The sequence below is a fragment of the Piliocolobus tephrosceles genome, chromosome 4 (assembly GCF_002776525.5).
Source record: "Piliocolobus tephrosceles isolate RC106 chromosome 4, ASM277652v3, whole genome shotgun sequence".
NCBI lineage: Eukaryota > Metazoa > Chordata > Mammalia > Primates > Cercopithecidae > Piliocolobus > Piliocolobus tephrosceles.
The window spans coordinates 113,162,372-113,189,280 of NC_045437.1; the positions used below are offsets into that span (position 1 = coordinate 113,162,372).

At 55.5% G+C, this 26,909-nt stretch overlaps 3 protein-coding genes across 4 annotated transcripts; 2 read left to right on the plus strand and 1 right to left on the minus strand.

The window, feature by feature from the left end:
• Positions 1–978: 978 nt before the first annotated feature.
• On the plus strand, positions 979–8,757 carry F12 (coagulation factor XII). Its single transcript, XM_023185132.1, has 14 exons — positions 979–1,079; positions 1,446–1,503; positions 4,850–4,949; positions 5,106–5,176; positions 5,479–5,589; positions 5,728–5,859; positions 5,999–6,103; positions 6,249–6,414; positions 6,500–6,717; positions 6,823–7,054; positions 7,294–7,430; positions 7,514–7,657; positions 8,200–8,348; positions 8,439–8,757. The coding sequence occupies exons 1-14, from the start codon at positions 1,023–1,025 to the stop codon at positions 8,604–8,606; spliced, it is 1,848 nt and encodes a 615-aa protein (XP_023040900.1). The 5' UTR covers positions 979–1,022; the 3' UTR covers positions 8,607–8,757.
• A 1,429-nt stretch (positions 8,758–10,186) lies between these two features.
• On the plus strand, positions 10,187–10,729 carry PFN3 (profilin 3). Its single transcript, XM_023185082.2, has one exon. It carries the CDS (start codon positions 10,260–10,262, stop codon positions 10,671–10,673), a length of 414 nt encoding a protein of 137 aa, XP_023040850.1. The 5' UTR covers positions 10,187–10,259; the 3' UTR covers positions 10,674–10,729.
• A 1,258-nt stretch (positions 10,730–11,987) lies between these two features.
• On the minus strand, positions 11,988–26,661 carry SLC34A1 (solute carrier family 34 member 1). Of its 2 annotated transcripts, XM_023185164.1 has the most exons (13): positions 26,607–26,661; positions 25,304–25,459; positions 25,016–25,165; positions 24,803–24,931; positions 24,586–24,729; positions 23,279–23,390; positions 22,964–23,159; positions 22,781–22,876; positions 16,833–16,902; positions 16,404–16,571; positions 13,984–14,100; positions 13,759–13,883; positions 11,988–13,051 (listed from the first exon to the last, which is right to left on the minus strand). In XM_023185164.1, exons 2-13 carry the CDS (start codon positions 25,410–25,412, stop codon positions 12,548–12,550), a joined length of 1,920 nt encoding a protein of 639 aa, XP_023040932.1. In that variant the 5' UTR covers positions 25,413–25,459; positions 26,607–26,661; the 3' UTR covers positions 11,988–12,547. The 2 variants fall into 2 exon arrangements, with proteins under 2 accessions (XP_023040932.1, XP_023040933.1); XM_023185165.2 differs by lacking the exons at positions 11,988–13,051; positions 13,759–13,883; positions 13,984–14,100; positions 16,404–16,571; positions 16,833–16,902 and adding an exon at positions 20,383–21,227 and having other exon boundaries at positions 26,607–26,658.
• Between the last annotated feature and the right edge of the window lie 248 nt (positions 26,662–26,909).

Genomic DNA, 26,909 nt, shown 5'->3' on the forward strand with positions numbered 1-26,909 from the left:
TGAACCCGGGAGGCGGAGCTTGCAGTGAGCTGAGATCGCGCCACTGCACTCTAGCCTGGGCGACAGAGTGAGACTCCATCTCAAAAAAAAAAAAAAAGGAGACACATGACCAGAAATATAGGCCTCAGGGAGCCGAGGATAGACCCTGGCTGACAGCCTGCAAGGAAGTAGGGACCCCATTCCTGCAACCATAAGGAACTGAATTCTGCAGACAACCTGAATGAGCTTGGAAGTGAATCTTCCCCGCATGGGATTTTTAAACTACGGAGTTGTGAATTAATAAGTGGGTATTGGCCGGGCACAGTGGCTCACGTCTGTAATCCTAGCACTTTGGGAGGCCGAGGCGAGTGGATCACCTGAGGACAGGAATTCGAGACCAGCCTGGACAACATGATGAAACCCTGTGTCTACTAAAAATACAAAAATTAGCTGGGCATGGTGGTGGTTGCCTGTAATCCCAGCTACTTGGGAGGCTGAGGCAGGAGAATCGCTTGAACCTGGGAGGCAGAAGTTGCAGTAAGCCGAGATCATGCCATTTCACTCCAGCCTGAGCAACAAGAGTGAAACTCTGTCTCAAAAAAAGAAAATTAAAAAAAAATTTAAAATGGGCATTGTTGTAAGCTGCTGAGTTGATGGTAATTTGTTACATGACAATAGAAAACGGACACACTTCGCAGTGGACTCCACGATCCCCGTGAAAGGGAGCTTCTCTTTGATCTCCTTAACGTCCTCATCTCCACAGGACCCAGAGCACAAGAACGTCCCTTCTCCTGCTTCTAGTCCCACTGTCTAGAAAAGAGAGGAGGAGCCCAGCTCTTCATCATTCCACCCCCACCCACCAACTCCCAACTTCCTGGCCCTCAGGGGGTGACCAAGGAAGTCGCTCCACTTGGCTTTCCATAAACAACCTGTGCCCCACCAGGCGCAGGGGGGCAGCTTGACCAATCCCTATTTCCAAGACCTTTGGCCAGCCCTATTGATCTGGACTCCTGGGCAGGCAGTGGGACCAACGGACAGACGCCATGAGGGCTCTGCTGCTCCTGGGGTTCCTGCTGGTGAGCCTGGAGTCAACACTTTCGGTGAGTGCTGTGGGAACCAGGATTGTCCCAGGATGGTCCTGGGGGGAGCAGTCGCTATCACAGCCATGGCCTCTGCTCATGACCTGTGGGTTCAGGTGACTAGGAGGCCTATGTGGAAAGGTGAGACCAGCCCCGAAGGCCCAGGCGGAGGAGACAGGCAACCAGACTGGGTGGATACAAGGGCACAGCCTACATTTCTGGGGGGAGATGGGCCTTAAGAAGACAATGGGAGGAGGTAGAAAGGGTTTGGGTCTTGGGAAGAAATCTCTGCATTTCTGGGCTGTGACAGGAAGCTGCAGACTAGCAACAGATCGGTGGCAGGCTACGACTTCCAGGCAGTTCCCTGCCTTCTTCTCTCCCTTGTAGATTCCACCTTGGAAAGCGCCCAAGGAGCATAAGTACAAAGCTGAAGAGCACACAGTCGGTAAGTGGCTCCTCCTCCTGAGAACCCTTGGGTGGGGATGTGTATGGTGCGGCGTGTGCAGTCTCAAGACAGTCTAGTCTAGTGCCTACCTGGTGCTAGGTCTTATGCCCATGGGCACCAGAGTGATCGTGAGCTGTGTGATCCTTGAGGGCAGGGCATAACTGTGTCTAAGTGCCCACGAGCCTGGCTTGGAGCAGGTGCTTGAGATGTGTGCTGCTGGTGCCATCACACCTGGGATCCTGCCAGCCTTCCTCAGTTTCCCCAGCTTTTCTCCTTATTTTCCTTTCACCAGCATGTCTCGTGGGCATCAGTCATGCCACACAGAGGCCAGGGCCTTCAATGGGCAAGGAAGGATGAAGAGCTGGTTTCTGGCATTTGAATGCCTCTGAATCCCAGCTTTATCACTTATGAGCTGGGTGACTCTGGGCGAGTGATTTGAGTTCTCCAAGCTTCAATTTCCCCTTCTGCGAAACCAGGTTGATAATAGTAAACCTCTCAGGGTTGTTGAGAAGGAAAACCTATGTGAGGCATTCAGCCTATCACCTGGTGCATGGAAATGCTTTAAAAATATTAGCTTTTATTATTAAACTACCTTTTAGAAGAGGGGTACCTGCCATTTCCCCCTTCCTCAAGCCCTGCCATAGCTCCTCATTGCTTTCATTCTTCCAGACACTAAATTACCTAGAGGCCAGGCATGGTGGCTCATGCCTGTAATCCCAGCACTTTGGGAGGCCAAGGCGGGTGGATCACGAGGTCAGGAGTTCGAGACCAGCCTGGCCAACATGGTGAAATGCTGTCTCTACTAAAAGTACAAAAATTAGCCAGCCAGTACAAAAAAACTATGGTGGTGCGCACCTGTAGTCCCAGCTACTTGGGAGGCTGAGGCAGGAGAATTGCTTGAACCCGGGAGGTGAAGGTTGCAGTGAATGAAGATCATACCATTGCACTCCAGCTTGGGCAAACAGAGCAAGACTCTGTCAAAGTGCTGGGCAACAGAGCAAGACACCATCTCAAAAAAAAAAAAAAATTTTTTTACCTAGAGCATGCTACATAGCAGGGCCTGTGAACCAGATGGACCCTAACCTGGTGGGCCTGACTTGGTGGGGTTGAGTCCCTAAGCATGGCATTGAGGCCCAGCACATTCCAACCCTGGACTCCCTCAGCCTCCTCTCTTCACCCCACAACCGAAAGTTTCTCCTCCCTCTTGCCTTACCCAACCTTGGTGCCCTATCCTTGCCTAATGCCCTGCCTAGTGTCCCCCTCCTCTCTGTCTGTCCATCCCATTTGCATATTTTTTTCTTTTTTTTTTGAAATGGAGTCTCGCTCTGTTCCCTAGGCTGGAGTGCAATGGCCCATCTTGGCTCATTGCAACCTCCACCTTCTGGGTTCAAGCAGTTTTCTGCCTCAGCCTCCCGAGTAGCTGGGATTACAGGAACGCATCTTCATGCTGAGCTAATTTTTGTATTTTTTAGTGGAGATGAGGTTTCACCATGTTGGCCAGGCTGGTCTCAAACTCCTGCCCTCAGGTGATCCACCCACCTCAGCCTCCCAAAGTGCTGGGATTACAGGCGTGAGCCACCGCACCCAGCCCCCATTTGCATCTTAAAGGTTCATCTCAGATCCATTTCCATTTACTGTCCTGGTTCTGGTTTGGTACTTGGCAAGTGCACTTTGCCTTTAACAAAATAGTGGCAGAAGCTTTTTAAGCAGGTACTATGTGCCAGACACTGCTCAGCATTTCACGGCATTATCTCATGAAGCCTCACGACAGTTCCTCTGAAGAAGACACAGGCAATTCTCATTATTCGCGGTGGTTATGTTCTGTAAAATCACAGTGAACATTGAACTGGCAAACAGTATTAGGTTCCTGTGAGCTTCTGGTCACAACATTTTCATCAACCAACAGTATATAATCTCGTTTTATGTGTGATTCTGTTTAAAGACGTTTTATTTAATATATGTGTTGCTGATTCATCAATGCTAAGCTGATGGCACTATAGCTCACACCTGAATGAAGTGTATCTCACACACGCTTTCTCCCTGAGGTAGCCTTCTTGTGCTTAGGAACTATACAACTCTTGAGCAGGAGGCTCAGGGGCCATTTCCAAAAGCAAAATCCCCAGCAAAAGCACAAAGTGTGAAAAACGTTGCGCTAAGTAGATTGAAAAGGACACTCGTTCAATATGACAGCTGAAACAAGAAGCAGCAGCGTGACGCCTTGTTGAACCTTAACTGGGAGTGTGCAAAAAATTTTTTTTTTTTTTTTGAGACGGAGTCTCGCTCTGTTGCCCAAACTGGAGTGCAGTGGCCGGATCTCAGCTCACTGCAAGCTCCGCCTTTCGTGTTCACGCCATTCTCCTGCTTCAGCCTCCCGAGTAGCTGGGACTATAGGCGCCTGCCACCTCGCCCAGCTAGTTTTTTGTATTTTTCAGTAGAGACGGGGTTTCACCGGGTTAGCCAGGATGATCTCTATCTCCTGACCTTGTGATCCGCCTGTCTCGGCCTCCCAAAGTGCTGGGATTACAGGCTTGAGCCACCACGCCCGCCCTGAGTGTGCAAATTTTTTACTGCTCTGTGCATGTCCACAAATGGCCATGAAAGCATTTCAAGTATTGACTTGGGAGTTACAAATAAAATTTAGCAGGTAGGCACGTTCTCAAATACAGAACCAGAAAATAATGAGGATCAACTGTAGTATTATTACTGCCATTTTTCAGATAAGGAAACCAAGGCTCAGAGTGGTTAACAGTGACTTCAACATTCAACAAGTATTATTAAGTGCCTGCTTTGTGGCAAGTGCTCTTCCTGGCCTTGGGACTGCAGACTTACCCAAGGTCATACAGCTAGCAGGTGGTGGAGTCAGGAGTCTACTCCAGCTATCTGAGTCCTGAACCCAACTTTCTTTTTTTTTTTTTTTTTGAGACGGAGTCTCTCTCTGTCACCCAGGCTGAAGTGCAGTGGCATGATCTCAGCTCACTGCAAGCTCCGCCTCCTGGGTTCACGCCATTCTCTTGCCTCAGCCTCCCCAGTAGCTAGGACTACAGGTACCCACCACCATGCCTGGCTAATTTTTTTGTATTTTTAGTAGAGACGGGGTTTCACTGGGTTAGCCAGGATGGTCTCAATCTCCTGACCTCATGATCCGCCTGCCTCAGCCTCCCAAAGTGCTGGGATTACAGGCTTGAGCCACCGCGCCCAGCTCTGACCCCAACTTTTAAAGCAGAAAGTGTTTTCAATGCACAGCGGCCTTTTTGAGGGTCTGTCCTTTTCCCAACCAGACCCTGAGGGGCAGTGCCTGCGCAGTTGAGTACAGGGGAAGTCCTCAGCGAGTGTGTTGTCTCTGCAGTTCTCACTGTCACCGGGGAGCCCTGCCACTTCCCCTTCCAGTACCACCGGCGGCTGTACCACAAATGTACCCACAAGGGCCGGCCAGGCCCTCAGCCTTGGTAAGACTAGGCAGAGGAGTTGGAGCAGGGGCCTGGGAGACATGCGCCCTGGCTGTCCTTCTGTCCAAGGAACTCCGCTCGGAGAGAGGGGGCTGTGATAGGGGAGGCTGGGCCAGGCCCCTGGGCAGAGCAGGGAAGTCTTGTCTCTTTCTACAGGTGTGCTACCACCCCTAACTTTGATGAGGACCAGCGATGGGGATACTGTATGGAGCCCAAGAAAGTGAAAGGTGCTACACATAGCCTCTGGGGTGGCCCAGGGCTCTCTCCTCCCGCCTCATTACTCTCCTGTTATCACCAGACCCCACACACCTGGGATTCTGGGCCCAGCCCCTTCTCTCCCTCCACAATACCCTTTGGAAGTCCAGAGGGAGAGTTCTGGGAAGGAGTGGTCCCATTTTGCAGGTGGGTAAACTAAGCCTTGGAAACTTGGAGTAGCAAGGTCACAAGGCAAGTAGGTTCAAGTAGGGCCTTGGCCCCCAACTGTCTGACTCAGCTCCCTGCTCTTCCTCCCACTGTGTCCATCTCTCAGACCACTGCAGTAAACACAGCCCCTGCCAGAAAGGAGGGACCTGTGTGAACACGCTGAGTGGCACCCACTGTCTCTGTCCACAACACCTCACTGGGAACCACTGCCAGAGAGGTGAGGAGATGCTGAGGACCCGGGCGGGGGTGCTGGGGGACAGGGGCAACCCTGGGCCTGCAGAAGAGGTCGCTGGATACCAGGAGACTTGGCATGGTCCTCGACTCTCCTGAGACCACTCTCCCTCTTTGTCCCCAGAGAAGTGCTTTGAGCCTCAGCTTCTCCGGTTTTTCCACGAGAATGAGATATGGTATAGATCTGAGCAAGCAGCTGTGGCCAGATGCCAGTGCAAGGGTCCTGATGCCCACTGCCAGCGGCTGGCCAGCCAAGGTGAGTAGATGGTTGGGAATGGGCCAGGGAGGAGCGTCAGGAAGACAGGCTGGCAGGAGGCTGGGTGGTGTGCCGGGACGGAGCACTCTCTGGGGGGGTCTTTAGGCCCAGGGGTGGCTCACTGCATTCCCTCCCCAAGCCTGCCGCACCAACCCGTGCCTCCATGGGGGTCGCTGCCTAGAGGTGGAGGGCCACCGCCTGTGCCACTGCCCGGTGGGCTACACCGGACCCTTCTGCGACTTGGGTGAGTGAGGGTCTGGAGGAAGCAGAAGGCCAGCCCCCAGGTGGGACGGGCTTGCCAGGAAGGAGGAGGGAGAGCGCAGAAAGCGGATGAGAGGGCGGCAGGAGAGCCCAGCCCTGGCTGCCCAGAGAGCCCCCTCTCTCCTCAGACACCAAGGCGAGCTGCTATGATGGCCGCGGGCTCAGCTACCGCGGCCTGGCCAGGACCACGCTCTCGGGTGCACTCTGTCAGCCGTGGACCTCGGAGGCCACCTACCGGAACGTGACTGCCGAGCAAGCGCGGAACTGGGGACTGGGCGGCCACGCCTACTGCCGGTGCGCCGCGTGGGGCTGGGTAACCCCTCCGCCCGAGGGCCCCGGGCTCCCGGCGCTCTAACGGCGCCCCCTCGTGTGGCTACAGGAACCCGGACAACGACATCCGCCCGTGGTGCTTCGTGCTGATCGGCGACAGGCTAAGCTGGGAGTACTGCGACCTGGCACAGTGCCAGGCCCCAACCCAGGCGGCGCCTCCGACCCCGGTGTCCCCTGGGCTTCATGTCCCACTCATGCCCCCGCAGCCGGCACCGCCGAAGCTTCAGCCCACGACCCAGACCCAGCCTCAGTCCCAGACTCCGGGAGGTTAGGAAGCGGGGGGAAGGAGGAGACGAGAGGGCTCTGGGCGGCGAGCTAGATTCCGGCCGGCCGGCCGCAGGCTCCGCGTCCTCAGCCTCGGCTCCTCCACAGCCTTGCCGGCGAAGCGGGAGCAGCCGCCTCGCCTGACCAGGAACGGCTCACTGAGCTGCGGGCAGCGGCTCCGCAAGAGTCTGTCTTCGATGACCCGCGTCGTTGGCGGGCTGGTGGCGCTACGCGGGGCGCACCCCTACATCGCCGCGCTGTACTGGGGCCACAGTTTCTGCGCCGGCAGCCTCATCGCCCCCTGCTGGGTGCTGACGGCCGCTCACTGCCTGCAGGACCGGCGAGTACCCGCCCGCCCAGCGCCGCCCCAGGGACCACGGCTCCTCCGTCTCCCAGCGCGGCTTCCACGCTGCATCCGAACCCGTGCCCAACCTTCTCCCGCCCCACCCTTCTTTCCACGCCCCTCCAGAGCTCCCGGGGAGGAATCTGGAACACGAGATGGGGTTCGGGAGCAGGGGGCTTCCCCAGAACGCTTGTGGCCAGGTCTGAGCGTTCTGCCTCTCCCCTACCCGCCCGCAGGCCCGCACCCGAGGATCTGACGGTAGTACTCGGCCAGGAACGCCATAACCACAGCTGTGAGCAGTGCCAGACGCTGGCCGTGCGCTCCTACCGCTTGCACGAGGCCTTCTCGCCCGTCAGCTACCAGCACGACCTGGGTGCGTGGGGGCGCCCCGCGGGGACGGGAAGAAAGGGTGGGCCCCCGGCATCCCGGCCTCACGCTCCTCTCCGCCCGGGTTAGCTCTGTTGCGCCTTCAGGAGGATGCGGACGGCAGCTGCGTGCTCCTGTCGCCTTACGTTCAGCCGGTGTGCCTGCCAAGCGGCGCCGCGCGACCCTCCGAGCCCGCGCTCTGCCAGGTGGCTGGCTGGGGCCACCAGTTCGAGGGTAGGCACAACTGCTAGGGGCAGGGTAGGAGAGGAAGCCTTTGATCACTGGGTTAGGCGGGAGAAGCCCGCGACTGTGTTATCATTCCGGGTGCCTACAGAATGGGTGGCGCTGACCTGGTGGGTTGTGAGAATGTGTAGGGCCACCCAGGGCCTAGGATTCACTGCTGGGATCCCCCAAATCTCCTGGGGATACAAGGATAATCGAACTTGCTCTTGGTTTCCTCTGTGCGCCGGGCTTCTAAGGCCAACTATGACGCTGACCCCGCGCTCCGGGCTCTTGTGGGAGCCAGGTTCTGCGACTCTGGACGGGTGGTGGGGGTGGGGTTTCCGTTTCCGCCCCGCCCATTCAAATCCTGGCTCTTCCCTGGACCTCAGCTTCCTTGCCTATGAAATTGAATTAATGGCATCTCGTCCCCGTCGGGCTTGCTGCAAGAGAGGAAGGGCATGAGTGGGTTTAGAAGCGCCTGGCGCAGCGTTGTCCATCGTCCGGGCGGCGAGCGTTGTCAGATGGGGTGTGAAGAAGGCGCTCTGTGTTCGCAGGGGCGGAGGAATATTCCAGCTTCCTGCAGGAGGCGCAGGTACCCTTCCTCTCCCTGGAGCGCTGCTCAGCACCGGACGTGCACGGAGCCTCCATCCTCCCCGGCATGCTCTGCGCTGGGTTCCTCGAGGGCGGCACCGATGCATGCCAGGTGAGCCCTTAGCCTGGTTGGCGCCCTTCCCCGAGGCCGTCAGGCACAAATCCCAGGTCCACAGCACTGAGCTGCGTGTTTCCGACCCAGGGTGATTCCGGAGGCCCGCTGGTGTGTGAGGACCAAACCGCAGAGCGCCGGCTCACCCTGCAAGGCGTCATCAGCTGGGGATCGGGCTGTGGTGACCGCAACAAGCCAGGCGTCTACACCGATGTGGCCTACTACCTGGCCTGGATCCGGGAGCACACCGCTTCCTGATTGCTCAGGGACTCATCTTTCCCTCCTCGGTGATTCCACAGTGGGAGAGTGGCTGGGGCATGGAAGGCAAGATTGTGTCCCATTCCCCCAGTGCGGCCAGCTCTGCGCCAGGATGGCGCAGGAACTCAATAAAGTGCTTTGAAAATGCTGACAAGGAAAGCTCTTTTCTTCATGGGTCCCGCCGGGAAATGCCAAGACAGAAAAGCGATTCACAGCTTCTCCACAGCTCTCAGAGAACAAGGTGTATGAGATCTTAAGGTGCAAAATCTAGATGCCGGTCCAGCTCATGTTTACTGAGCCTAGGATACTGTGTACCAAGCCCTGTGCAAGAAGAAGCTGCATGTTATTCCTTATGAGAAACTCACTAACATTTTGTTTACAGAGCAATAGTTCTCAGACCATACACTAAGATCACTTGGGGAGTTTTTGAGCCAATCTATGCCCAAGTTCCACCTCAGACAAATTAAATCAGTATGTCTAGGGATGGGGCATGGGTAGTGGTATATTTTTAAAACTCCCCAGATAATTCCATGTGCAGCCAAGGTTGAGAATCATGGTTAGAAACACTTAGCATTGGCCGGGCGTGGTGGCTCACGCCTGTAATCCTAGCACTTTGAGAGGCTGAGGCAGGCGGATTGCTCAGGCGTTCCAGACCAGCCTGGGCAACACGATGAAACCTCGTCTCTACTAAAATACAAAAAATTAGCTGGCACGGCGGCGTGCGCCTGTAGTCCCAGCTACTCAGGAGGCTGAGGCAGGAGAATCACTTGAACCGGTGGGAGAGGGAGGGGGAGAGGGAGGGGGAGTTAGCATTAACTGTAGTGTGGAGCCTAAGGGCTGGGTGACATATCATTGTCCCCACCCCAACACGCACTAGGGTAGTGGGTCTCAGAGTCCCTTGGCTAGCAGTACCATCACCAGGGAACTTGTTACACAGCAAATTTACACATAGCAAAGGTACACTTTACACTGCTGAACAGAAAGTCTGGGGTGGGGCCCAGCAATCTGTTTAACAGCCTTGCAGGGGATTCTGATGTTCACTCATGCTTGAGAGCCACAATCTGGGGGTTGAATGGTTACAAGTGGAGGTCTGGCTGTCCAGACACAGCATCCTTTTGTTCACAAAACCAGCTTTTTAAAATTAAAAAAAAAGATTGGCCAGATGCGGTGGTTCAGGCCTGTAATCTCATCACTTTGAGAGGCTGAAGCGGGAGGATTGTTTGAGCTCAAGAGTTCCTGATCCGCCTGGGCAACATAGTGAGACCTCATCTCAAAAAAAATTGTTTTTAATTAAATGTTTTTTTCTTTTTTAGAGACGGGGCCTCGCTCTGTGGCCCAGGCTGGAGTGCAGCGACACCATCCTATAATCTTGCTAATGAGTTTAAGCGATCCGTCCGCCTCGGCCTCCCAAAGCGATGGGATTACAGGAATGAGCCACAGCGCTCTGCCAAACCGTTCTTACAGGATAACCTTAGAACTGCCCCTGCACTACACGCCCACGCCCCACGTGCCCCAGCCTGGGTGGTCCTTCCGGGACAGCGCCTTGTGTGACGTCACAGCCCCAGCATGCGACGCAGCGCCGCAGGCCTTCCCCGCGTGGCGCCTCTACATTGCTCCGAGAGGCACGAGGCGGCGGGGCGCACTCGGAGCGCGATGGGCGACTGGAAGGTCTACATCAGTGCAGTGTTGCGGGACCAGCGCATCGACGACGTGGCCATCGTGGGCCATGCGGATAACAGCTGCGTGTGGGCTTCGCGGCCCGGGGGCCTGCTGGCGGCCATCTCGCCGCAGGAGGTGGGCGTGCTCACGGGGCCCGACCGTTGCACCTTCCTGCAGGCGGGCCTGAGTGTGGGCGGCCGCCGCTGCTGCGTCATCCGCGACCACCTGCTGGCCGAGGGCGACGGCGTGCTGGACGCACGCACCAAGGGGCTGGACGCGCGCGCCGTGTGCGTGGGCCACGCGCCGCGCGCGCTCCTGGTGCTCATGGGCCGACGTGGCGTCCATGGTGGCATCCTCAACAAGACGGTGCACGAACTCATACGCGGGCTGCGCATGCAGGGCGCCTAGCCGGGCAGCCAGGCCGCCCACTGGTAGCGCGGGCCAAATAAACTGTGACCTGGGCGCGGCTGGCTCCTTCTCCACTTGCGCGGTGGGAGGAGTTGTAAATAAGGAAACTGGTCTTTGCAAGACGGTTACCTGGTGGAGATGGGATTTTGAGTCTAGAGGCTGCCAGGCTCCTGTGCCCTCCACCCTGCTCTCCCATGGACGCCTTGCAGAGTCTCCTGGCCTGACTGCTGCTCCTTGGCGCCTTCCCAGGGTCCTAGGCACTCCGCAGCTGAGGAAGAGTCCAAGGGTGGGGGCTTCTCAAAGTCTGTTTCAGCCTTAGCGTCCTTTCTCGCAGATATTCCCACACATTAGGCAGGACAAGTAAAAGGAGCCTCTTTCCCATCCCGCGAACACCTCTCCCCATCAGAGTGTCAGGCTAGAGGCCAGTTTGCTCCTCCCCCCTCCACTCATACCTCATGTACTAGCAAGGTGTGTGAGTGGGTGACAGGACGGGCCTGGTGGCTTGTAAAGCAGTTCTGGGGTTCACAGGCCTCTGCATCTCTGCCCACATTCCCCCAAGGGGGGCCCACTGAGAGGGCACATGTCCAAGACCATCACAAGTGGGTCTGAGACCTTACATCCTGCCTTCCCCAGGTCTTCGAAAAGGCCCCGGAGGAGTCCCTGGACTAGAGGGAGGAACTCTGGCATCCCTACCCCGGAGTCTCACTCTGTAGCCCTCAGTTTCAGGGTGACCTATGGGGGAGGGGGCATTGAAAAGCTTGGATGAGTTTGTGACCTGGTTTACTGCCCAAAGTTAGTGGACAAAAGTGGGAGGGAGGGTGTCTGGTCCCTGCCCTCCATGTGCTGGGGCCCAGGGCACAGCCTCTCTTGCCCACCACCCCCCTTCCCAACCCCTACCCCAGCGGCCCTGATGGCAGACCCCACCTGTCACTCATTCTGGAGCCCTGATCTTATCCCAGCAAGGAGTGATGTGTGGCTGAGGTGGGTGAATTTAGAGGGCAGAGGGAGACCAGAGGAAGTTCAGCCAGGTGGGGGTCAGGGGTTGGGGGTGCAGAATCCTCCTTACTCTTGCCTTGGGGGTGGCCCCAGGCCTAGGAGGGGCTTCCAGGGAGTTTGAGTTGTGGATTGGACTCTCAGGTAGGGCCAGACAGATGGTTGGGGTGTGAGCCTGCAGGGCTGGTTTCTCTGGAACTGCACCTGACCCGGGCAGGGCAGGCTGCTCTTGCAGCCAGTCTTTGAGGGGAGATGGTGCTGCTGAACCCCATGGCTTGGTCTTCCCTTTCACCATTGGTGGAGAGCAAAAAGACTTCTGAATGCCTAAGGAGAGTTTTGATTCCTTTTGTTTTTTTTTTCCATCAGGCAAGTGTTGGGAAGGGAATTGTAGTGGTGCTGAAGACCTGGGTGAGGATGAGGAGATGGTATCTTGGAGGAAGGAAGGTGACAGGGAGGTGTGCAAATTCAGTGAGGCAGGCACCAACATCCATGCACAAACAGCTGCACAGTCATATACTCAGACCCACCCTCACTCCTGTCTATCCTAGTCATGTGTACACGTGCAGAGGACCTGAAATCATACCAGATATCCTGCAACCTGCACACAGCCTCCCACAGGTATGTCTGTGTATACGTGCGTGGGCTGGCACACCTGTACACAAATACAAGCTTCTACACATGACAGGTGCACATGCAGACTCACCCCCACACGTGCGCGCACACTGACACTGTCACACAAGCCCAGACCTTTGCAGAGCTACAGAAGGAGAGACTGGCACCCAGGGTGGCACAGACACATGCACACACATATACACACCCTCCCTCCCCTGCCTTTCCACCCCAGGCCTTCCCCATTCCAGGCTGTAGTCTGGGCCCACCACCTAGAGGCGGGTGGCATTGTGGTGAGCAGGCAGTGCAAGGCGGGGAGAGGGCGTGGAAGGGGGTAACTCCTCCACGAAGACCCTGGGGGGTAGCGGGGGTGAGCGGGGCTCAGGCCTGGCACAGCATAGGGTGGCACGGGTGATGAGGCGGTCCAGAGGCTTCAGGGAGTGCATCCAGTGAGGCAGGAAGTCCCATGTCTGTAACCACTTGGGCAAGTGCCCGGGACTCCGACTCTGCAGGACATTGATGAGCACCACGAAGGCCAGCAGGGCCCCGAAGGGCGTGCCCACACCTACCATGACCTGCCAGCCTGCCATGGAGATGCCAAACACCAGTGAGGGCAGCAGCAGGAAGCAGACAAGGAGATAGAGGACGGCGAACCAGCGGTACTTAGCCGTGCGTTTCCCCAGCGCCTTGGCCATGCGGATGGGCAGGCGTGTGCAGGGCACCAGGTACCATAGAAGGATGCCCGAGATGTTGAAGAAGAAGTGACAGAGGGCAATCTACAGGGGATGAGGCAGAGGGGCTGAGGTGGGCACTGGCTCCCAGGTCCTGGGTGAGGCTAGCAGGGGTAGATGATTGGAACCCCAATCTGGTCTGGACAGCAGGAAAGTTTCCACTTAGGGGTGATGTGTCCCCCGCCCCCAGATCACCCCGGGGTGGCTATGCCGGTTATGCAAATATTGAAATACTTCTAGACCACTTGGTAAATAACTACTGCCCTGAGCTCCCCACATTTTCCCCACTGATCCCTCACACAGGAATCCCCCAGCAGATGCTGCCAAAATCCAGCAGCTAAAGGATTGATGTCAGTTTCTAGATCCTCACTCAGTCAGTGCCTTGGCTTGTCAGTTACTCCTTTGCTCCTAGAATAATTCCCCTTTGCTATTTGCGGCCCTGACCCCCGCAATGGATTCCTCAAACTGCGCCGGGCGCCCTCTTATAGTGCCTCTTCCTCTTCCTCTTCCTTATGGGCAAATCCGATTCACTGCTATTTATTGGTGTAATTATGAGCAGTGTCTCCCTATGAGATGCTAAGGTCTCGAGGGTGGTATTGGGTCTACTTTGTCCATAATGGTTTCATTGAGCATAGTAGGTGGCCCTTAGTAGGCAGTCAAAATATTAGTTGCATGTCGTCACACCTTTGTCAGGCCCCACACCCTATACGCAACTCCATCCTGCCCCAGGCGAGGCTACACTCCCAGCGCACCTGGAAAGCGCTGAACAGCTTCTCCCTGGGGCTGGCCAGGGCAGCCAGGATGGCCGTGGTGGTGGTGCCGATGTTGGAACCCAGTGTGAGTGGGTAGGCCCTCTCAATGCTGATCACATCGAGGCCTGGGGGCAGAGGGAGAGGAAGTAGATTCCCCAGCGTCTCCTTCAGCCCTTTCGCGGCCAGCCCTGGCCCACCCCACTCCACCTCTACTTGGGCACTCACCGATGAGTGGGGTGATGGCCGAGGTGAACACAGAACTGCTCTGGACCACGAAGGTCATGCCGGCGCCCACCACCATGGCAAAGTAGCCTGTTACCCAGGTGAAGGGGGCAGGGAAGTCTGCAAGGAAACCGCATCCCAGCAGGTTGGGGTCAGAGCAGGGACATGGGGAGAGCAGATCTCCGTGGAGGCACTGGGAGAGAGGACCTCCATGGGGGTTTGCTCCTACTGCAGTGGCTTCCACTTGGCCTCTTTGCTCCTGGATTAAAGGCCTTGCTCAGCCTGGCTCTGTCAGGCGACTGTGCCTTTGCTGGGGCTGTCCCCTCTGCTGGGAATATCCTACTCAGCATCTGAATATTCATCCTCAGACTCAGCATGGATGTCACTTCCTCTGGAAAGCCTTCCCTGACCCCCTGCTCTGGAGCAGACTTTTTCTCCCTTCTCTGAACTCCCACAGCCCCATGATACCCCTTATTCTAGTATTTGTCATTCGGCCCCTCCCAGTCCATGAAGTTCAAAATGAAAACCAAGCCTGGGCAAGGTGGCTCACACCTGTAATCCCAGCACTTTGGGATGCTGAGTTGGGTGGATCACTTGAGACTGGGAGTTTGAGACGAGCCCGACCAACATAGTGGGAGCCATCTCTATTTTTTTAAAAAGTTATGGTTAATAGGAAGAGTCTGGGCATGGTGGCTCACACTTGTAATCCCAGCACTTTGGGAGGCCAAGGTGGGAGGCTTGGTATTCAAGACCAGCCTAGCCAACATGGCAAAACCCTGTCTCTACTAAAAATACAAAAATTAGCCGAGTGTGGTGGTGCACACCTGTAATCCCAGTTTACTCAGGAGGCTGAAGTGGGAGGATCACTTGAACCTGGGAGGCAGAGGTTGCAGTGAGCAGAGATTGCGCCACTGCACTCCCGCCTGGGTGACAAAGCAAGACTCTGTCTCAAAAAACAAAAAAGAGAAAATGAAAATCAAATGGCGTTGCTCCCTTGCCCCAAGTCTTCTGAGTGCTCATGTTACCCTCATTAAAGTCCAGGCTCTGAGCAGAGCCTGGAGACCCCATGCTCTGGACCCTTCCCTACCACGTCACTGACCCCACTCAGCCAATCCCCTTGCTCACCTTGCTCCTGCCAGCTGCTGGCCACCCTTCTGTGCCATGGACCTGCCATGCTGGTTCCTGCCTCTGAGCCTTTGCACATACTATTCCTCCACCCAGAGTGCTCTTCATCTGCACCGTGGCTACTTGTGTCTGTTCAAATGCCAGCTGCACTGAGTGGCCTCAAACTGCACCTTGGAAGCCATCTCTTCCACACCCTACTGCATTGCCATTTTTGCTATGTCCTTGGCAGGTACCTCTCTCTGAATGTATCCCCCTAATTCATTTACCTTTCTTCTTTATTTTTCTTTTTCTATTTTTATTTATTTATTTTTGAACTCTGTTGCACAGGCTGGAGTGCACTGGTGCCATCATAGCTCACTGCAGCCTCAACCTGCTAGGCTCAAGCGATTCTCCCACTCAGCCTCCTAAGTACCTGGGACTATAGGAGCACACCACCATGCCCAGCTAATTTTAAATTTTTTTGTAAAGACAAAGTCTCGGCCGGGCACGGTGGTTCATGCCTGTAATCCTAGTATTTTGAGAGGCTGAGGCAGGTGGATCATCTGAGGTCAGGAGTTCGAGACCAGCCTGGCCAACATGGTGAAACCCTGTCTCGACTAAAAATACAAAAAAATTAGCTGTGTGTTGTGGCGGGCACCTGTAATCCTAGCTACTCGAGAGGCTGAAGCAGAATCGCTTGAACCCGGAAGGCGGAGGTTGCAGTGAGCCAAGATCATGCCATTGCACTCCAGCCTGGGCAACAAGAATGAAACTGTCTCAAACAAACAAACAAATAAATAAAAAAAGTCTCACTATGTTGCCCAAGTTGGTCTTGAACTCCTGGGCTCAAGTGATTCTGCTGTTTCAGCCGCCCAAAGTGCTGCATTTACAGGTGTGAGCCACTTGCCAATCTCACGTATTTTTCATTGCTTGCCTTCCCCTGCTGGGCTGTGAGCCCCTCAGGGCAGGACCCATCTCTATTTGTCCCACCTGTGTATACCTGGCACTACACCTCCCTTGTCACACAGTGGGGGTGTAAGAACTCTTTGTTGATTGAATCAAACAATAGTCCAATCAACTCTTCGTTGATTGAATCAAACAAGCATCTCCACCTGCTAAAATGGAACCACAGCCAGAGGCAGCCACAGTTCTCCAGCTATCAGCACCTCAGTGGCATCAGAAATCACCTTCTTTGTTCACATCAGGAAACCGAGGCTCAGAGATGGTAGGGTTTACCCAGATCAAGGCAGTCACAGGACTTAGCAGGATCTGGAAAGGCCCATCCTGCGGCCCTGCCCAGTCAACTGCTCGCAGCTCACCGGTATTGATGACCTTCTGGATGACCTTGGCCACCTGGCCCTTGAGCAGGGAGTTGAGCATCTTGACGAGGAGGATGAGGCAGGTGCACAGCAGCACCAGGGATCCTGCCAGCAGGATGAGCCCCACAGCCAGGTCCGGTAGGCTGGTGTCCACAAAGATGTGGTTGCCTGCAGGGGGTGGAGCTCCTGACAGCTGATCCCACACCTGGCTCCCAGGTCCCCACCTTTGCCACCTGGTTGGACTCTGAGCCTAAGGCCCCACCTCAGGCTCCTTGAGCCTTAACACCGGAGCTTGACCCAGGCTCAGGAGATGGGCTGGTTGACAGCTGTCCTTCCTGGGGCTGGACACGATAGTGGCTGGTGCAGGATTGCCCTGCCACTGCTAGGCTCTGCCCCTGCCATTTTGGACACCATGTTTCAGGCACTTACATTTCTGCATGGTGGCATTTCCAAGGGTCTGGCTGGAGTTGGCCTCTGCTCTCGACATGGAGGTGGGAGCCTACATTAAGAGGAGGGTGACTTAGTGAATTAGGAAAACATAGCCTGAGGTTGGAGCCGAGATGGGGGTTAGGGAAGAATGGGGAAGATGGAGATGGGCCTCCTGCTCTGTGACCATGCATGGGTCTCTTGCCCTCTCTGAGCCTGTCTCTTCCACTGAGGACATGTAGATGAAAGTAGCTGCCACACAAGAATCTGGCCCTCTGTGTGTTCTGCCCTGTCACTCCAGTGGCCCAGCTCTCCCCAGGGCCACATCTGTGGCTTCCTGTCTTTCTCTTCCTCCCTCTCTCAGTAGCATTGGGTGCTGCTGAACATGTTCCTCTTTGTCTGAAAACTCCCCCTTCCTCATCTTTTATTACCAATCCCTTTATTGGTGCCCCTTCCCCAGCATCCTGGCTCCTTCCTCTCCTCCAAGACACCCTTAGTGCAAGCTCCATTCTCCTCTAGATCAATTCCTTATTCTCAGGGAATGTAGGGGGACAGAGGGCCCAGCCCACACATCTCTTCTGTCACCTACTATCAGTGAAATAAAGGGGCTCCCCAGGGAGGCCGTACAATTCAGAGGGCCACAGGGCTGGGCAGGTAACCTAAGTGAGCAGCTCGGGCTATGTGTGGAAGAGGTGGGGAGAGTTTCTGCTGGGCCTATAGAGTCAGCAGTTACTCAGCTCCTGGTCACTGTCACCATCCAGGGATGCAGTCTGGCATGGCTAAATTGCCCAATTTCTATGAGAGAAGCCACAACTCTGAAGTTCTAGATAAAATCTCCCAATCTGGGCCAGGTGCAGTGTCGCTCATGGCTGTAATCCCAGCACTTTGGGGGCTGAGGCAAGAGGATTACTCAAGGCCAGAAGTGGGAGGCCAGCTTGGGCAACATAGCAAGACCCTGTCTCTACAAAGAAAATTAGGGCATGGTGGTATATACCTGTAGTCCTAGCTACTCAGGAGGTTGAAGCAGGAGGATCTCTTGAGCCCAAGTGTTCGAGGCTGGAATGAGCTCTGATCATGCCCCTGCACTCCAGCTTGAGTGACAGAGCAAGATCTTATTTCAAAAAAACAAAAAACAAAAACCCAAAAAGCAACAAACTCCCAATCTGTAAATATTGGCAACCACGTAGAGTTATCTTTTACAATTCAAAGAAGGTCAGCAGAAGCAGACCAGCCTGGCCTGTGGACAACTAATTTTTAGCCTTGTTGGGCTAATAAGTTATTTATTTATTTATTTAGAGACAGAGTTTTTGTTCTGTTGCCCAGTCTAGAGTGCAGTGGCACAATTTCAGCTCACTGCAACCTCCGCCTCCTGGGTTCCAACGATTCTCCCACCTCCACCTCCTGAGTAGCTAGGGTTAACAGGCACCTGCTACCACGCCTGGCAATTTTTTTGTATTTGTAGTAGAGACGGGGTTTCACCATGTTGGCTGGGCTGGTCTCAAACTCTTGACCTCAGGTGATTCACCCACCTCAGCTTCCCAAAGTGCTGGGATTACAGGTGTGAGCCACTGCGCTGGCCAAGGTAAGAAATTTTATGGCATCTGGTGTAATATCCGGGTTTATTTTAGCAGGATGTGCTCCCTTGAATGGGGCAATGTCTCTTGTGTGCTCCCAGTTCGCCACATCAGGGCCTTGCGGACCCATCAAGACTGGGCATGAATGGCAGGCCAAGGAGCCTGGAAAAAATAGGTTGTGATGGGCTAGATGGGAAAACCAGGCTGGAAAAGCGACGGTAACTGCTGTGAGGGTAAGGGAGAGAGAGAGCCAGGTGTTTGCTGTTAGGCAGATCTAAGTTCAAATCCTGCTTCTTATACCAACCACCCTGGGTAAGCCATGCCACCTCTCAGAGCCCGTTTTCTCTAAAGCAGGGTAAGAGAAGAGCTGCTGTGAAGGTCACAGGGGAAATGTTTTTAAAGCGCTCATCACAGGGCTTGGTTCATGGTGAGCCTTCGGTAAACTGTCTTCCTATATGGAGTGGCCCTCTCCCTCCCTGGGCCCGTTCAGGATCACATGGTGGGGAGACTGTGTGTGTGACTGACTTCCTAGGTCAGGACCAGTGACCCGTGCCGACGAACCTGAGAACCCCGGCCCTGTTGGGGAGGAATCTGCTTGGACCTTCCTGGGAGTACCCAGCCTGGAGGCTGAGGGAGCAGACAACCCCTTGAATGAGTGGGTGCCTGGTCAACCTGTGCCCCACTGACCTAACCTGGGCTGGGCCCAGAGGTCTCTGTGGGGAGGACTGTGGGGTCCTGTGGAGGCTGGAGGAGAATAGGGAACTTTACTGGGGTCCCAACTTAGGGCTGGCAGGGGCAGCAGCAGGGCCAAGCCCTCTGGGTTTTTAGAACCTTGACCTTCTTGCCTGGGGCTGTGTGGCCCTGGCTGGGAGGCCAGAGACCCTAAAATATAAGAGAGGAAGATAAAGGTGGCAGGAGGGACAAAGCCAGGCGGAGAGGGAACTGCCGGGAGGGAGCAGGCCCTGGGGCTTCCTTGTGGGGTAGAGGTAGAAGATGGAAACTCCAGCTTAGATAAAAGAGCTGGGAGGCCCAGGATCTGGGGGCATCTTCCCAAGATGTGCCCATCCCTGCCTGGGCCTGGGGGCGGGTAGGAGAGGCCAGAGGGGCCTGAAGCAGGTGGTGGGCTCTGTGGGAAGAGCAGAATTGGCCTGTGGACAGCCCTGGGTCCATACCCCAGCTGAGCCGTTCCCAGCTGTGTGACACTGGAGCAAACACTTAGCCTCTCTGGGCCTCAGTTTCCTCCTATGCAGCCTGAAGTCCATAATGCTGCCCACCTTTTCCCAGGGGCTAGTTGGCAGCATTATGGAAGAGGGAGGGCCGGGCGCGGTGGCTCAAGCCTGTAATCCCAGCACTTTGGGAGGCCGAGACGGGCGGATCACGAGGTCAGGAGATCGAGACCATCCTGGCTAACACGGTGAAACCCCGTCTCTACTAAAAATACAAAAAATTAGCCGGGCGAGGTGGCCGGCGCCTGTGGTCCCAGCTACTCGGGAGGCTGAGGCAGGAGAATGGCGTGAACCCAGGAGGCGGAGGTTGCAGTGAGCTGAGATCCAGCCACTGCACTCCAGCCTGGGCGACAGAGCAAGACTCCGTGTCAAAAAAAAAAAAGGAAGAGGGAGTTGGGATTTAAGTGCCTACAGGGACACCCTAAATTAAAGAGACCTCTTCTGGGAACTGAAGGAGGTGATGAAGCTCGCAGAAGACTGTCAGGATGTGGGCCTGCGCAGTAGTTTCCCCCACAGAAGAAGGGGCCTCTAGGGCCTTTGTTCTTCTGGAAGCAGAGGGAGAGCACTGTGCCAGCAGCACCATCTGGTGGCGAAAAGGAGAACTCCTCCTTAGAGTAACACCCGCTACCTCTGGGGTGGTCTCCACGTGGCTGTGGTCACCTGGTGGCCTTCAGGCCTGATGGGCAGCATGGGAAACAGACATATATAGAAGAATGTCAGACCAGTGAGTGGGAGAGGCAACGAGATAGAGAGTCAGGATTCCACCAGGATTTGTATCCTACAAGCCACTGGACTTCTCTGGGGCTCAGTTTTCCTCATCTGTGAAATGGGGGATGTGATAATCCCTGCCTCCCAGGTTGCAAGTCCTCAAAAGATGCTTGTTTAATCCAGGCAGGTATAGTTGATAATCCACAGTGTGGCCACATAAGAAGGTGATTCCCAGGACAATGTCAGGGTCCCGGGAGACTCAGGGTCTGAACACTACAACTGCCACTGCTTCTTCTTTCCCCATCTGGAAGGCCTTGGACTTGCCTCCTCTCCCGGGTGCATAGCTTCCCTGGCGACTAGTTCAGGTTCAGCGTGGTGAAAGTTGGAGTCAATGGGAACAGGTTGGAAGGAAGCACAGGGAGTCTTTGGGCAGGGAGTCTTTGGGCAGGAGGAGCCAGGAGGCACTTCACACTTCGCAAGACCAAGCACATCCATTGCTGGGTGAGTCACGCTCCTTCGGCGGGGTCCCAGAAAGAGGGTGAACGTGAGAGCTTGGGTCCCACCCACCAACTACTCTCCAAGCTGAGGAAATCAGACCCTGCCCTGCAGAAAGCGTTGAAGGAAAGCATTTCCTGGTAGAATGAGGAAGAGAAACCAGCTGGACAAGTGGCAGCTGCAGCCGTAGAGAAAGGCCCAAGGGCAGCCTCCACAGAGTGAACCTGGGTGAGGATGACTTCAGGTGAGGATGTGGAGGCTGCGGGTTGAGACCTACCCAAAGCTGCAGCAGGTGACCGGCAGAGAGCTCAGAGGGAGCGAGGATCAGAGCTGTTTTCCATGGCTTGCTCTGTGTGAAGATCAAAGTGTGTGATTTCTCTCCCTTCCAGATTTTGCTATGAAGTAGAGAGGCTTGTGGTGATTCAGAGAGCACTGAGAGTGCTCACAGAGCGCGTGAGAAGGTGGTTGATGTATTAAAGAGGTCACGAAGTCAGCGTAAAAGCTGCCCGCTGGGGCTTTTCTATGTAAGGCTGCTTTGAACACTCAGAGGCTGAGCCGGAGCAACTTCAGACGCAAAGGAGCATCGCAGGGCGAGCCCGATGACTGTTTTCTGTTCACACCAGGATGAAGGTCCAGTCACAAGGAGTGGCAAGTGGAAGGGTGAGGGGGGAGGGCTTGTGCTTGTGCTGTGGCTTTGGGTTTCCTCATATCTCATTGTAAATGGAGTTATGTCTCGTATGTACGCATCGAGGAGAAGCAAATATGGTGCATTGTGGTTTGGATGAAGTGTCTTCCTTGTTTTTTGAGAGAGAGTCTCACTCTGTCACCCAGGCTGGAGTGCAGTGGCGCAATCTTGGCTCACTGCAAACTCCACCTTCCCGGGTTCACGCCATTCTGCCTCAGCCTCCTGAGTAGCTGGGACTATAGGAGCCCGCCACCACACCCGGCTACTTTTTTGTTTTGTTTTGTTTTTCAGTAGAGACGGGGTTTCACCTTGTTAGCCAGGATGGTCTCGATCTCCGGACCTCGTGATCTGCCCGCTTCGGACTCCCAAAGTGCTGGGATTACAGGCGTGAACCACTGTACCCAGCCGAGCATCTTCCTTTTTATGGCTGAGTAAGGAAGTGTGCTAATCGCCTGCTTCCTTGTCAGCCTGGCATAATGGGAGGTCCATGAGTGTCCACTTGATTCAAACAGATCTTCCCAGCATTAGAAGCAGCAGAAACAGTGCAGAAGGACAAGGGACTCCTGCCTGTGGCAGTCTCCAGGAGAAGGGATCCCCGATGCCAGCACAAGTGGCTGTTAGATCTCCAAGGAGGTCTCTGTGCAGCCCACCTTCCTGTTCACCTTACTTTCCTGGGTATCCTTATAGGACACGCCTCCTTCTCCCATTACCTGGGTCCCAAAACACGGCCCAGCTGAGTCACTAACTCCTCTGGGGTGCTCAGGCCCTGACATGGTAGTACAAGCTCTGGCATGTTTCTTAGTCTCTCTGAACCTGTGTCTCTACCTGTGAAACCTAAGGGTTGCACTAGATGAGTAGTTCTCAAACTTGAGCATGGGGCACACCCAGAGGAACTGCTGAAGTATAGGCCACTGGCCCCACTCCCGGGGGTTTCCAGATTCAGTAGGTCTAGGGAAGGGCAGGGTGATTTGCGTCTCTAATAGGTTCCTACATGGTACCCAAGATGCTGGCCTGGGACCACACTTCAAGAACCACTGGGCTAGATCAGTTACATAATAACTCTGATTGGTGATATCTGCCTAAGGCAATGTGTGAAATTGGGAGGAATTAGCAATGTTTACTGTAAGCACAGTAGAAGGGCCACATATTTGCCCTCTCCTGGCTAAATGATCTTCAAGGTCTATCTGGGGCATTTTGAACAGACAATGAAACCAACAGCTTGAAGAGGGGGAACTCTTACCTGGGGCTAGGCCTGGGACTTACCTCTAAGGAGTCTGGGTGGCACCAGATCCGGATGAGACTGTGGTTCCTCAGGGACTCATCACCAGTGGCAATGCTGGTTATCACGGACTTGTCCAGCTGTGGGCAAGATGTGGGCAGGGGGAGTGAAGGAGGCTGGGTCCCTTGCTACCCCCACCCTCACCCCATGCCAGGCCCTGCTGTCACCTGGATGATGAACTTCGTGAAGGGCTCTGTGATGAACTTGAGTAGGTCAGGAGTGTCACGGCCACCATGGATGTTGAAGGAGGCCACCACAAGTCGAGTGACGTGGTGCAGGTAGCCGGTGGCAGCCTCCAGGGGCAGCAGGACCAACACTGACAGCCAGTTAAAGCAGTCATGTACTGTGGCCCCCGCGAAGGCCCTGGGCAGGGAGGCCACATTGCAAGGCAGGCTGGAGCCAGAGCACGGTCACGCCTGGGGTTCCCGGCATCTGGGGCTGTCCTCCCCCAGGCACAAGCCCCCAACCCCCTGCCCCCTCACCGCCGGAAGTGAGTCCTGTCCCCGGCCTGCATCAGGGCCACGATGGTGTTGGTGACAGAGGTGCCGATGTTGGAGCCCATGATGACGGGGATGGCAGAGCTTACCTCCAGCACTGGTAGAAGAGAAGACGTCCTAACGAATTTGACGATCACCCGGCTCCTGCCCCACGGCCCCACCACAACTCTTGTCAGGTCCCCACCCATGTCCCAGTCCCCAGTGGACGCTCCTGCCATGCTGCTGAGTCTGCCTAACCTTAGTGTCACAGGTGCATGTGGCACGGGCTGTGCATTTACAGGTGTGTGCATTCATCCATGTGAGTAGATGTACATGCGCTGCTCATGGTGTATGGATGTGAATGTGTGTGCGTGTGAGGCCTTCATTATAAGGGCTCCTGGGCTCATGTCCTATGTGCAAATAGAGATTTGTGCTTGTGTGTGCACACATGTCCCCAAGCGTGATGGTTAGTTTTTTTTTTTTTTTTTTTTTTTTGAGGAGGAGTCTCGCTCTGTCGCCCAGGCTGGAGTGCAGTGGCGCGATCTTGGCTCACTGCAAGCTTTGCCTCCCAGGTTCACTCCATTCTCCTGCCTCAGCCTGCCAAATAGCTGGGACCACAGGCATCTGCCATCATGCCTGGCTAATTTTTTTTTTTTTTTTTTTTGTATTTTTAGTAGAGATGGGGTTTCACCGTGTTAGCCACGATGGTCTTGATCTCCTGACCTTGTGATCCACCCGCCTCAGCCTCCCAAAGTGCTGGGATTACAGGCATTAGCCACCGCGCCTGACCAGTGGTGGTTAGTTTTATGTGTCAACTTAGCTAGGCTGTGGTACCCAGTTATTCAACCCAACACTAGCCTGGGTGTTCTGTAAGGCGTTTTGTAGATGCAATTCACATCTACAGACAGCTAACTTTAAGAAAAGGAGATTATCCTTAGTAACCTGGGTCAGCCTCACCCAATAGGACGAAAGGCCTCGAGCAGAACTGAGGCTTCCCTGAGGAAGGAGAAACCCTGCCCTGTCTGGACTACAGCGTTGGCGCCCACCTGAGAGTTCCCGCCTGCCCTTCCAATGCCTTGGCCTACGGATTCCCAACTTGCCCAGACAGCCCACCGTCGGGGAAGCTAGTTTCTTGCCATAAATCATCTGGGTCACACACAGCTACAGTTTGGGCTCCTCTCGTGTCCCTGGCTGATATGGGAGTCAGGCTGAATGGAGGCCAGCCTTCCTGGGGTCATGCTCCCCATTTGCCACCCTTCCCAGCTCCTGGGGTGCCCCTCCAGGCTCTTCCCCACCGTGGTGGGCCAACTCACAGCCAGAGGAGACCATGCTGACGATGATGGACGTGGAGGTGCTGGAGCTCTGCACCAGCATGGTCACCAGGATCCCCACCACCAGCCCGGCCACCGGGTTGGACAGGATGGCATTATCCTTGAAGATGTCACCGGCCACCTTCCCTGGGGAGCACGAGCCGGTGTTGTCCAAGGCCCTTCAGGAACCCCTCCCAGGTCTCTTCCACCTGGGCCCTACCTCCAGCCAGCTGGAAGGCTGAGCTGAGCACGTCCAGGGAGCAGATGAAGAGGTAGAGGAAGGTGAGCATCAGCGGCACCTTGAGCAGCATGATGCCAGCCTGGCGCAGCTTGGAGACCAGCCTGGGCTCTGGATGGGGGAAGCCATGAGCATAGTGGGCAGAGGCCAGGGCAGACACTGCTGCTGTCCCTGCTGCCACCAGCCCAGGCCCACCTGGCTTCTGCTCCTCCTCCAGGGCCAGCTTGGCAGGCAGTGGTTCATGGCGCTCCAGGATCTCCCCACAGGGGCAGGTGTGCTCAGCAAGGGCCACAGGGCCCAGGCTGGGGAAGGCATAGGCAGAGGTCCCCGGGATCCTGTGTAGGACTAGGGAGGGAGCCAGGTCAGGAGCTCCCAGAGGCCCCAAAGCGGAGAGGCAGGGAGGGACAGGTGGGGGAAGTGGCCTCACCCGGGATGTGGTCAGCCGTGGGTAAAGAGGGTCCAGGGTGTGGGAGCAGCACTCACCCTGAGGGCTGGGCACGTAGGCAAAGGCCGTCCCTTGCATCACATGCCCCCCACGGACTGGGAGTGGGGAGACAGCAGGGGACCCCAGCCTCTCTCCATAGGACAGCATCCTGGGCACCCACTGTGAGGTCTGCAGGTCAGTGGGTCGCAGCAATGCTGAATGACGATGGCTGTGTCCGGGACACTCACTCCCACACACCCTCACCTGCACAAACCCCCATGGCGCGTGATTCCAAACACACACCCAGCAAAGTACACCCTCGATACTCACCACACACACCCCGCCGAGACTCACATGCAGACTTACATGTGCACATCTGTGCTAGGCACCTGCATGTGAGTCTCAGAGGGGTGTGTGTGGTGGTGGCGAGGTGTTCATTCATTCGCCCATTCACTCATTCAGAGAGTATTACGGAGCTCTAGCCCAGGCTCTAAACCAGAGGCTGGGATATAGCGTTGATGAAAGACACTGAGAACTGAGGACACCCAGCCTGTGTGGGGCTGGAGGGGGCTAGGGAATATGTGGTGTTGGCAGTGGCTGCAGGTATGGTCTGGGGCTGGGCCGGGCTTCAGTTTTGCCCACCTGGAGAGCAGGGAGGAGCTGCAGTCACCTCCTTTCTCATGGGGTCAGCTGGGCACACATGGAGGTCCCCTGGTCCAGATCCTGAGTTCCTGGGTTCCCCTCACAATGAACTCCTTTCCCCATCCACCCCCTCAAGGGGCAATAAGCAAACACTGACAGGCTTGCTTCAGCCCCCTGCTTGTCCCTGCACTGCCCCAGGAGTCTCGGCTATTGGGGTGGAGGCGCCCTGATCTGCCTCAGCACTCCCCGCATTGTCCCAGCGTCCTTGGCTGTTGTGGTGGGGATGTGAAGAGCTGAATTCAAGCCCTGAAGGAGCAAGAGTCCTTTTTTTTTTTTTTTTTTTTTGAGACAGACTTTCACTCTTGTTGCCCAGGCTGGAGTGCACTGGCGCAATCTCGGCTCACTGCAACCTCCACCTCCTGGGTTCAAGCGATTGTCCTGCCTCAGCCTCCCAAGTAGCTGGGATTACAGGTGCCCGCCACCATGCCCAGCTAATTTTTTGTATTTTTGGTGCAAACTCGACCTCAGGTGATCTGCCCACTTGGCCTCCCAAAGTGCTGGGATTACAGGTGTGAGCCACTGCGCCTGGCTGGACTGACATGTTATATGGGCCACGGTGGGGGTGGGCACAGATAGGACAGAGATGAAGTGGCTGGGGTGCTGGGCTGTTTCCTACTCAGAGCTGGCGGTGGGGATGGGATGTGAGGGTCCTGGGCTCACCTTGGGATTCTGTGTTTCAGCTTCTGCTCAGCAGCTCAAGGAAGCCTCCAGGGCCGGAAGGAGAACTGGGACCCTCCTCTTTATATCCTCGTGTCCAAGGGCAAAGTCCCTGGAACTCTAGCTGCCCTCCCTCTGTTCCCCAATTAACCTCACCCCCGAGATTCCTCCCAGTTAATTGCTAATCGTCAGCTCTGCATGGGGAATCTGTGGTCAGGCTCCCTGCGTCAACCACGACCCAGATACATCCTCCGCCCGCAGGCAGAGACCCTGAGGCCACTCAGCATCTTGTTCCCAGGGTCCCCT

Bases quoted from the DNA above. Each gene is read 5' to 3' on its own strand.
- F12 (XM_023185132.1), top strand. From the start codon at position 1,023: ATGAGGGCTCTGCTGCTCCTGGGGTTCCTGCTGGTGAGCCTGGAGTCA. The intron at 6,718-6,822 runs GTTAGGAAGCGG...GCTCCTCCACAG, and splicing joins TCAGTCCCAGACTCCGGGAG to CCTTGCCGGCGAAGCGGGAG. The intron at 7,658-8,199 runs GTAGGCACAACT...CTGTGTTCGCAG, and splicing joins CTGGGGCCACCAGTTCGAGG to GGGCGGAGGAATATTCCAGC.
- SLC34A1 (XM_023185164.1), bottom strand. From the start codon at position 25,412: ATGCTGTCCTATGGAGAGAGGCTGGGGTCCCCTGCTGTCTCCCCACTC. The intron at 22,877-22,963 runs GTGACAGCAGGG...TCTTGCCCACAG, and splicing joins TCACGAAGTTCATCATCCAG to CTGGACAAGTCCGTGATAAC. The intron at 16,903-22,780 runs GTAAGTCCCAGG...CTCTTAATGTAG, and splicing joins GCCACCCAGACTCCTTAGAG to GCTCCCACCTCCATGTCGAG.
- PFN3 (XM_023185082.2), top strand. From the start codon at position 10,260: ATGGGCGACTGGAAGGTCTACATCAGTGCAGTGTTGCGGGACCAGCGC.